Raw genomic sequence first — 11,066 nt, 5'->3', positions numbered from 1 at the left:
ACATAGAAACTAAGAAATAAAGAACAATGGATCCACAGTCCCTCCTCGATCTAATCTATGTTGCTCTCCAAATCTCCTTCCATAAATGCACAAGAACACTCAAATTAGTCTCTCTCTCTCTCTCTCTCTCACACACACACACACAACGAGTGGAATTGGTCTAGGGTTTCTCACAGAGCTCTAAGGTGACAAGGGTGGAGGAAATGAGGGATTAAGGTCCTTTTAATAGGACACAAACCCAGAAAAATTAGGGTTTCCTCACTCAGCTCCTACTCGTTGAGTCGGGGTCCTCCGACTCGTCGAGTTGACTCTAAAAATCTTGCGGCCATAATATTCTCTACTCGGCGAGTTGGTGCTTCCAACTTGTCGAGTTGCCCTCTCAAAATGAATAAAATAATTTAAATATCATACTTGGGAGTCGGGATGTTACATTGGGCCCCTTTGAGACGTAAAGACTAGATCTTGCTTTTTTTTTTGGGACCATTCTAATGGATAAAGTTGGAAACTTTATGCGTTATGGAGCTAGTATGAACCATGAAAATGTGATCTTGGCCCTTCTATCTATTCTATACAAGAGTTGTGATGTATTATTAGGTTAAAAAATTAGGGTTTTAAACATTAAGCACTTTATATCCATGCAAAGTCATAAAGTTGGAAACCTTATGACTTGGGACATCATTTTAGGCTTGGATATGGGTTTTAGATGTAAGGGCTTAATGGAATAAGCTGTTAATGGAGTTTTGGCACTAGGCTACGTATGATGGGCGTACCTGGTGGTACGCTCTGTGTACGCGGTCAGTGCCTCTCTTTTGGTCAACATCAGAGTATCATGGGCGTACTCTCTTGGTACGCAAGGTGTACTCTACTTGGAAGAAATATTGACTTTTGGGACCTTAACCGTTAACTTTGACTTTGACCAGGGTTGACCTAATTTGACTTAAGAGTATTTTGTGTATTTTGAGCGATAGTTAAGCCTTGGTCTCTATCTATTGAATAGTTGACATGTAGAGCCAGTATGCGGAGCAGTGTATTTTTCAGCTATTCATCAAATTGTGAGGTGGGTTTTCCTCACTGTGTCTGTGGGTCGAAGGCACCAATATCGGCCTACAAGATTATGTATCTTGGTATATAGGATGTCGTTATGATGTAGTATTCTATAGATCTATATGTTTGTCTGTTGACTGATTATATGATTATCTATTGCTGAATATATGCTATTTGCTATGTATATGTCAACATGGTATGGTGGGTTGAGACCGTACTACTTTGTATTGTCAGTCAATAGACCGAAGCATTCTAACTGAAAGGTTGTGGGTTAAGGCATTCCAATCGAAAGGTTGCGGGCTGGGGGTAATCCAATCAGGAGGTTTGTGGACCTGTTATGTATAGGTCATTCCAACTGTAAGGTTGTGGGTCGGGGGTAATCCAACTAGGAGGTTGTAGACTCGTTATGTATTCAGTATTGGGCATTCTAACCATAAGGTTGTGGGCCGAGGGTAATCCAACAGGAGGTTGTGGACTCATTATGTGTTGGGCATTCCAATTGTAAGGTTGTGGGCCTGGGCATTCCAATCGAAAGGTTGTGGACCAGGGGTAATCCAAACAGGAAGTTGATGGCCTTATATTTGTTTTATTATATGTTTATGTGGTGGTACTTTGGGGGAAACTCACTAAGCTTTGTGCTTATGGTTTCAGGTACTTTAAAAGATCGTGGGAAAGCAAAGGTGTGATCGTGCACAACTTCCTGTTTTTATGGCTTTGGGTCTTGGGAAAATTCCGATTTTGAAATAATGTTTTTAAACAATGACTCCTTTGTACACAACAATGTTAAATTGTGTGGAAGGTAGTATTGGGACCATACTACTGGAAGCACAAGATCCATACTCGAATTGAGGAAAATTCTGGGGATTTTAAAGGTTGATCGGGGAAGATAGCATGGTTTGATACCATGATTCGTGGCAGTGGTTTCGTATCTCTCTATCTTTTGGTTATGGTTGTTCAGGCATGAGGATGGGTATGGTAATTGTTTTGGGCCTCATTGGTGATGTCAGTTTGGGTTCGAATGGTGGAGAGTGGAGACATAGATTAGTTTGTTGGTTTTGAGGTCTCGAGGGCCTTGCTCGAGGTCGTGTATCTGAGTTGCTGGACTCAAGAAGGAAACGATTGTTAAGATCGGCTTGAGGATTACAACTGGAAGCTGAGTGGTTGACAGATGGGTTGGAATGTTGCTATCCATGGCGAGGATTATGTCTTGACAGTTTTCCAATAGGGAGTGAGCAGGCTTATGACTTTCAGATTTGGGATGTAACCCCAACATGGGGGCTAGTTGGCTGTGATGTTTAGCGGCAATATGATAGCGCAGAAATATGCAGGAGGATTGATGTGGTACGGATGCTTAGTGATGCGATCAAGGGTATGTTTTCCTTGGATATAGGCAAGTCAGGTACCGAATTGACGGTTGGGATTGCAGTAAAGGGGTGTATGTTTTGGATAGTAAGTCGGTGTTTTGCTTATACATTTGCAGGAAATCCTTAATGTTAAAGGTAGTTATGATTGGAAACTTTTATGAGGTCTTCATCTAAAATTCATAATCTCTAAGGGTTTTTTTGGTCCTTATCTGGAAGATCATCCTGCGTGTGTTATACATTCCAAGAGTCAGGGATGCTTTGTACTTGGTTGAGTCAGTTTGAGATATGGTTTGATTGCAACACCAATGGGTAGTAGTTCAAACCCTAAGTGGGGGAGAACTAGGTATAATGCTTGGAGGATCATCGATCCGTTTAAGTTTGTGGTGGTGGAAGAATGGTTCATAGGGATATGTGGTACAGGTATGCGGAATTTCAGTTTAAGACTTGGTCAAGTTAGGGGTGTAGAGCAAGTGGCTATTAGATGTATGTGTCTAGGAAATACATGAGTTATCTCATATCCAGAAGTAGTTGGTCAAGGAGCTCGTTATAGACATCAGTTCCTTTTTGGGATGCCAATGAATAAATGATAAGGCGCCAGGATTGCTTAGGTTGGGTATCAGTTGTCGAGAGACTTGTTATCGTTGTATGGATTACTATTTACAGTCTAGATTGGGCAGTTGTCAATCGGTAAATCAGCTTTAGAGATGGGTATGTTCAGCTCCATGTGGGTTTTGGTTCATTGGATTAAGTGTCAATGTATCCTTGATCATTGGTCCTTTCGTTCATCATAAAGCGGAGGTTCTTCAAAAGTTTAGCGTTGTGTCAGTTGAAGTTCAATGGACACGTTAACCTATTGTCAAGTTCCGTATGTTTTATAATTTCTTTGGTTTCTGGGTATTTTCACCCTCCATTGTGGTGTGGAATTTTGGTTCATAGCAGGCTCAAGTTTGGTAGTTGACCTTGGGTATTGGAAGTTCAGATGTTGGGGCAACATTATTCAGTTTCTTAGGTGTAACTTTGACCTATGTAGAATCTAGTTTTTAGCATGTTGTGGCGGTAGGATTCGTAGTGGGATTGATCCCACTAAGGATTTCCCCAGGGGATTTCGGGTTTGCTTCAATTGCAACCAGACAGGTTATTTTTCGATCCAATAGTCTATATCCACTCTTAAATCAACTGTTAGATTAGCCGTTAGGTGTCTCAATTAGGAGTCACGTGTTGTAGTGTCGAAATCCAATTTTTGCGAAAAAAGTTAGAGTTCTATCCAAATATTAGATTATTTTATGCTCTAAAAAATATTAAGATGTTTTTGCGAAACACAGCTTAGCTAACCTAACGAATCATTTGAAGTTTCGTTTTTACGATTACAATCCACTTGCCATATGTTTATTGTCCGTTTCATACGGATAATTGTAACTTTTGTATACGAACTTTGTTTTCGACGTTACTTATATCCGTGGTTTTCATAATTACATGTACTATTTGATTAACGTATCACGTATACATAATAATACTTAATACATAAATATATACACAATCATATGCATCAAATCATTACTCATGTATAATGACAAATGGTTGTTTCTCGACGATCAACACAAATCAAATATTTCTATGATATTGCGGATGCATTTGTTGAGTGTATGAATTTTAAAAATGATTTAAAATGTTTACATTAGGTCTATTACATGTGTATTCAAAATGATTGCTTGACGCTTTTTGACCTAATTTTTCCAATTGTCACAGTTGTCCTACATTGTCTCCAAACAAGTAACAACATACGCAATAGGTTTTTTTCTTTTAATGTTATATTCTAACCATTGAAATTCATCAAACCATTCCACCACAAAACGTCTTTGTTTCTCACCAACTTTTTTTGATAGAAAATTATGCCCATTTAATTGACAAGGTCTTTTAATTAAATATGTCCTTTTTATTTCATCTTTGTATTTGAATTATAAGATCTAGTTTTTGCCCTATCCTACATGTTAAAAGGAAGATCACTCAAATCAAAGCTTGTTGGTGTATGTGTTGTAAGATAGGTTTTGGTCTTTGTGGACTTTGTCATTCCTTTTGGAACCCAAAAGATCCTTCACCATTTGCATCACTAACAACATCTAACTTTCTATTATAAAATTACCATTGTTAACCTACATTAAAAATTTACAATGAAAGATTTCAACAAATTAATTAGTATGACTTTCTAACTAACAAGTAATAACTAATTTCAAGATTCAACAAAAAAAATGATTTCAAAAACCAATAACAAGTAGTATAATCGAACCAAGTCACCAAGGTCCAGTACTTCAACTTCTCCAACTTCATTAAAACTTTTGGCCATTTTCTTTGGGCTATTCAATTGATCCATTATTCAAATTTGGACTATTTTGTTAGACTAAAAAACTTATATTTTTTATGGTTGCACATAGTGGTGAACAAACCGGTTTTTTTTCAAACCAAACCGGTTCAGTTCACTCCCTAGCCAAGCAAAACCGGTTCGCCTCAAACCGGTTCACTCAAAAAATTAGTCGAACCTATCTAAACCGGTTACACCGGTTCTAAACCGGTTCAATCGGTTCTAAACCGGTTCGGTTCGGTTCAATACCGGTTCCAAACCGGTTCACACGATATAAACCGGTTTCAACGACTAAAATCTCGAATGGGTGTAAAGCGGTGGTTCGGTTCTCAAACCGGTTTGGTTCACTGTGGACCGGTTCAACGTAAACCGGTTTACTGGTTCTTTGACCGGTTCGGATCTTAAAACCGGATTTTTTGTGCATGCCTAGTTGCACATATAGTAAAACAAAATTTTGGAAATTTTATTACTACAATTTGAGAGGTAGTTAACCCGTGCATACATTATGGTCCGCAAATGCTTAAAATGTCTTCCAAAATTAAGTATCTTTCTTGAAAATTGATGCTCGGTTAATGTACATATACAACTAATGCAAAGAAGCTAATATCCCCAATGTTTTATAGAACTCTAAGAAGACAATGATAGAAATCTAGAATATTTACTAGCTATGTGATTTGTACTCTTGTGCTACATGCATGGGATAAAGCGAAAACATGAGAAAGGTTACGGTTGATATAAAGCTTTTGCCGCTGGGGATGAAAACAAGGTTTATACTTTATACTTGCCCACGAATTTGCCATATCCACATGTAGCAATAACTCCCTTTGAAAATTGATATATATCATCGGAAAGCAAAATTCATAAGCCATCTCGTCATCATAATATGCATGTTTTGTGTTACTTAGCTTGATGCACTTTTGAGCTTTCATGTTGTTCAATCCAATTATACTAAAAGAAATTATAATGATGAACTATAACATATTATTTTATCATATTAGTATGTCATACATATGCTTATCAAACTATCTAATCAACTGTATAAATTAACTAATCACAAGCAAAATAGTCTTTGCTTTGGGTGGTTTTCGTCTTGTTCGAGATACTGAATAATTCAAAAATATATCAAAACATGACCATTGATCTAGTTTTTAAACAGTTTTTTAACTGTCAAAAAAAACTTAAGAAGTACTGGCAAACCAGATAAATGGGTCGAAACAAAAAAAGTTAGGGAAAATGTGAGGTGTTTTTTTCCCTCTAAATTTAGGTCTAAGCAAAAAAAAAAACAAAATATAAGATATTTTACATAATTAACCCAAAATATTAATAAATAATGTACATAAAAATATTAAATATTCAAAAACATATTTAGTAAGGTATTCTAAAACCAAATTTTATGTGTAGAATTTACCCTTTTAAAGACAAACCGTTTACACTAAACTTGAATTTAAACACAAGGTCTGGTTCAACCGACAATCTAACCACCACAAAACCAGGTGAAAACGATTCATGTTCATTTCTCAACATCAACATGGGTTCAAGGGTCATTTTCATTTTCAAATATGAACATGTTTGTTTAATTATGAACATGGGTTATTGATGTAGATCCTATAACTTGTGATGTATATTGAACCAAACTTTCAAACACAAACACGAGACTCGAAACAAAAAAACGATTACACATTATTAATTAAATATAGTCGTCAACTTTAAGATGCGACCAAATGATTACACTTGAGAAAATCCAAAAAAAAAAAAAAAAGCACCGAATCTTTGCAACATATAGAAACAGTTCCCAATAAAAATATATAAATAGTTATACAACAGTTTCTCCTTCACACGTTCAAAATAATGTATTCTTGCAAATAACTAATTTCATAAAACCGATGAAAAGATTGTAAATAAATTCAAGTACGATGAATGTTGTTATGCCTTAATTGTGACACAACACAAGCACAAACCAGAGGGCTTAATATTTGAGGTCTGCCATTCTGAACCAGGAGGTGCTTTTGGATCATACAGCAAAGTGTTATAACCTCCCTCCTCTTCTTCCAATGAGAAAAGCAACAACTTTTCTTCCATTATTCCAAACCGGAATCCCACACTTGAGCTTCCAATCACAGGCACAGACGCCATCTTCCACGAGTTATCCTCCGGGTTAAATATCGCCAGTTTTCTTTGGTTCTTCCATTCCATACAAAACAGCTTCTTCCCAACCACCGCATGAGCCGTCACCATCACACACCCGTTTTTTATCTCCCACCATTTGTGGTTTACCGGGTCGTACACGTCCACAAACCTATTTTCAAATGCATCAAAACAAATCATTACCTACAGACCCCAGGTTGTACTGCATTTGACATGCATTGGACCGAGACCGGTACCAGTACCGATACCAACGAAACAAAAATCTAAACTTTTTGTCCCGCCCAAAAAGGTGGGATATGGACTCGCTCTTGATCTCTCGTCTGTGCAAAAGACATAAATGCCCTCCTCGTCCTCATTGTCGAAAATAGCCCGACAAAACTTGTCCTGTCCCATCCAGTCTTGTGTACCAAACACAGTCTACGACTGTGTTTGTTGCACGAGACAGGACTAGATGGGACTGGACAAGCTTTGTCGGGCATTTTCGACAATGAGGACGAAGAGGGCATTTACGTCTTTTGCACAGACGAGAGATCAAGAGTGAGTCCATGTCTCACCTTTTTAGGTGGGACAAAAAGTTTAGATTTTTGTTTCATTGGTATCAGTACCGGTACCGATCTTAGTCCAATGCATGTCAAACACAGTACAACCTGTTCTGTCATTTGTAACAAACGCAGATTATCTTATATGAGTGTGTGATGGGATGAACGAACCTTGAATTTCCGATTGTGAAACTTGACCGACCACCCATAACGTAAAGCTTACCCTCGAAAGCACACGCAAAGCAACCCCAGCGTGGGCGGCGAATCGACTCGATTGGCGTCCATTTGTTGGTTTCAGGGTTATAAGCCTCGGCACATGAGAGAGACTCTCCATCCATCCCATAACCCCCAACCGCATAAATCACACCATTCACTTCAGCACAAGCAAAATCATATCGGGGCACATTCATGTTTGCAATCTTACTCCAGCTGCAATCATGGAATTATAATTATATTATAATTCATATTAAAACAACAAACTTATGAAGCACGCTTTGTTTATATATTAAGCATCTATATTGATACCTGTTAAGGCAAGAATCATACTGATAAACATCAGAGGAGACAGATCCAACACCATCAATGATGGAATAGCCAGCCATGACAACAAGTTTCCCATTAAGAGCCACAACACCAAAACCAGCTTTCACAGGGCCAGGCATGGGAGACAAGACAAATCGTTTGTTTCCTAAACAATCCAACACCTCCCAATGTGTCCCCTCTCCTTCACTATCCATAGTCAAAACATAAAGCCACTCCTCAACCAAACCAGCAAGTTTCCTTACAACAATAAACTCCTTACTTTTCATAAAAGACCTCCATCTCCTTGACACTCCTCCCATTCTTGGAAAATATGACCTCGGAACAAGGGCAAGACAGTACTTTGCAATATCATCGGGCAGCCCGGGCAACATCGGGCAGGTAATATCATCATCATCATCATCAACAACCTCGGAACCGGTCTTCCTCACCAATTCCATCACACCAATCTTTTAAGGGGAAAAAGGTAAATTCTTCACACTTGACTAATTGATTCTTCTTGATTAGAAGAAGAAAAGAATAGGAAAGAAATTTGAGTTCATTTTACAAAAATTCATGGTACCCTTTACTTATAGGAATTTTACGAGGCCAATGCATGCATGAGGTTGCAGTACTGATGACTTGAGTTGTAAAAGCGGATGATTTTTTGTGTCTTGTCCAATCTGATTCAAATTCCATGCCAATTTTTGTGTTTCTAGAATGCTTTTCTGTCTTTCTTTCACCCCGAATCACACCAACTTCTAAATTTTCTCTCTTGCTTTTAATCCGATACAGTGACAAATCTGTTTATAATAAAAAAATGAATTCACCATGAATCAAATCATATAACCAAAAGAGAGAAAGAGATGTCCATTAACTTTTAGGTAAAACTATTACTTCTCAAATTCAAGATACAAATTTACAGGACTTTTGAATTCGAAAAATATGGTGTTTGACCTTGAAAGTCAAAGTGGACATTAAAGAACAAATGAAATAATTAGAAGTAGATTATACCAATCAAGGCCATATAAATTAGCTTAACCCCCTCTGACTTCCATTTTTCCTATAATAAAAAAATTAATCACCTGCAATAGAAAAAAAGGGGAAGGGGAGTTAATTAGATTATAATCCAAGCAATTTATTTTTAACATTTGAAAAGGTGTATGTCATATTTAGCAAGAAGCAAGTGTTATGTATGTAGGTTGTTATGATGGATTCACAAATTATGTCAGACAATTATCATGTGCACAATTAATTTTGCTTTGTTTAGGTGCTTTATCAAGATTAATCTATGAGATTGGCAATTAGAATCATCTCCTTTGGCAATTGGTCAAAGTCAATTAATGATTAGCGCTTAAGTGAATAAACATTACACATGATTGATTTATTACAGCACAAAACTTACAGATAAAACATTCTAAAAGGGCAATACCTAGAAACACACCTACCCACCAGATACCACCCCTACCTACCCCACCAAACACCCAATAATGAATTCAAGAAAAAGGGAGAAGCATTAGATTCACATGTTCATAAAGCTTTATACCACAGCTTGACAATAGGCATGATTAGGTTTACCAAATTGCATCAATTATTAGTTTAATGCGACAAAACAAAAGCAATTTCTTGAAAAGGAAAAAGATAATGAGTTTGGCCATAACTTTGACAATTACGGCAGATTTATTCTTCATAATTTGACTATCGGAACCTAATAGTAATCATTTGACAGCAAAAGTCAAACCTTATGATTATCTTCAAAGCCAAAAACCAGCAGGTGATCCACAAACGTTGAGTATGGATGATTGAATTTATGAAAAGGAATAGAATTAGAAAGAATTTTTCTCCTAAAGATAATGGCGATCAATTGTTTCTTTCACACAGGGTAATTAATCAACAGCATTGAGTTCATCCTCAATAGACAAGAAAGAAATTTAGGGTTTACCCAAAAGGCGGGGGAGAAAAGGGAGTATGAATCTAAAAGAAAAGAAAATTCCAGATATTTTGCAGAGATATACAAAATAAAATAAAATAATTAGATCTATCAACAAAATCTATTAAAGCAAGAAAAAACCATGCGCCTAATTTCGATCTTACGTCAATATTCCCACAAGAATCATGAAAAAGCAAGTAAGCACAAAATACCCAGATTGAGTTAATTTAGAGAAAACATCCATTTAGATCTTACAATGGCATGAGGAAATCAGAACAAACTGTAAACAATCGAACAAAATGACAAAGAAAACCGCATCAAATTACGTCGAAACCTAAACGTATGAACAAAAACATGCGAATATCTTACCTGAAGAGACGAGAGTTTGAGTGGATTAGATGCTGTTGTTGCGATAGGAGTGGATGATTGATAGTAATGTAGGCGGATTCATATATAGAGACCCTAAAATCAAGGTGAAGGGATAAAATTTTGACAGAATCAGACCCACGTCAGTCAATGTCGGGATGATAAATTGGATGAGATTTCGAATATCGACCCATGCGGTGACGAAAGTGACCAGAATTTGCTTGTGCAATTTAATCCATTTCTTTTTTAATCTGCCAATAAAAAAGTAGCAGTTCGTGGTGCTAGATAAAATTATTAATTCGTGGTGCTAGATTTAATTATAAAGCAAAATAAATAGATAAAATTATATATTGTAAATTTGTAGTTGCATGTGTATATGAGTCAGATAGGTAGCATAATTAGTTGAAACCAGTTGGATAGAAATGAATAATTCATTGTTAAAATAAAACTGTTAGCATATGAGGGTTATATTTTGTATTTATCAACAGTTAGAGGTAGTTTTTGGAGAAAATGACAAAAATAGCCAATTACACTAATTGCATTACAAAAATAGCCAAAAAAAAATCGGGATTACATATTTAGCCACCCATTTCGCAGATGAGAAGGTCCCATCTGCGAAATGGGCTTCTCATCTGCGAAAGTACAAGTGCCTGAAGCACAACTGTGCTTCAGGCACTTGTACTTTCGCAGATGATAATTTTTTTTTTTAAAAATTTTTTCGGTATAAATAGGGGTAATTTCGCAGATGGAGAAGGTCCCATCTGCGAAATCCTTTGATCCTATCTGCGAAATGATGCAAATTT

General features: G+C 36.8%; 1 protein-coding gene across 1 annotated transcript; it reads right to left on the bottom strand.

Annotated features, from left to right (window-relative positions):
• Positions 1 to 6,533: 6,533 nt before the first annotated feature.
• On the bottom strand, positions 6,534 to 10,480 carry LOC111902112 (F-box/kelch-repeat protein At1g67480). The gene is made up of 5 exons (XM_023897988.3): positions 10,267 to 10,480; positions 8,982 to 9,052; positions 7,974 to 8,770; positions 7,620 to 7,877; positions 6,534 to 7,060 (listed from the first exon to the last, which is right to left on the bottom strand). Exons 3-5 carry the CDS (start codon positions 8,426 to 8,428, stop codon positions 6,688 to 6,690), a joined length of 1,086 nt encoding a protein of 361 aa, XP_023753756.1. The 5' UTR covers positions 8,429 to 8,770; positions 8,982 to 9,052; positions 10,267 to 10,480; the 3' UTR covers positions 6,534 to 6,687.
• Positions 10,481 to 11,066: the final 586 nt, after the last annotated feature.

Source organism: Lactuca sativa, chromosome 8, assembly GCF_002870075.4.
Source record: "Lactuca sativa cultivar Salinas chromosome 8, Lsat_Salinas_v11, whole genome shotgun sequence".
Taxonomy (NCBI): domain Eukaryota; kingdom Viridiplantae; phylum Streptophyta; class Magnoliopsida; order Asterales; family Asteraceae; genus Lactuca; species Lactuca sativa.
This window is presented reverse-complemented; position numbering and strand designations above follow the sequence as displayed.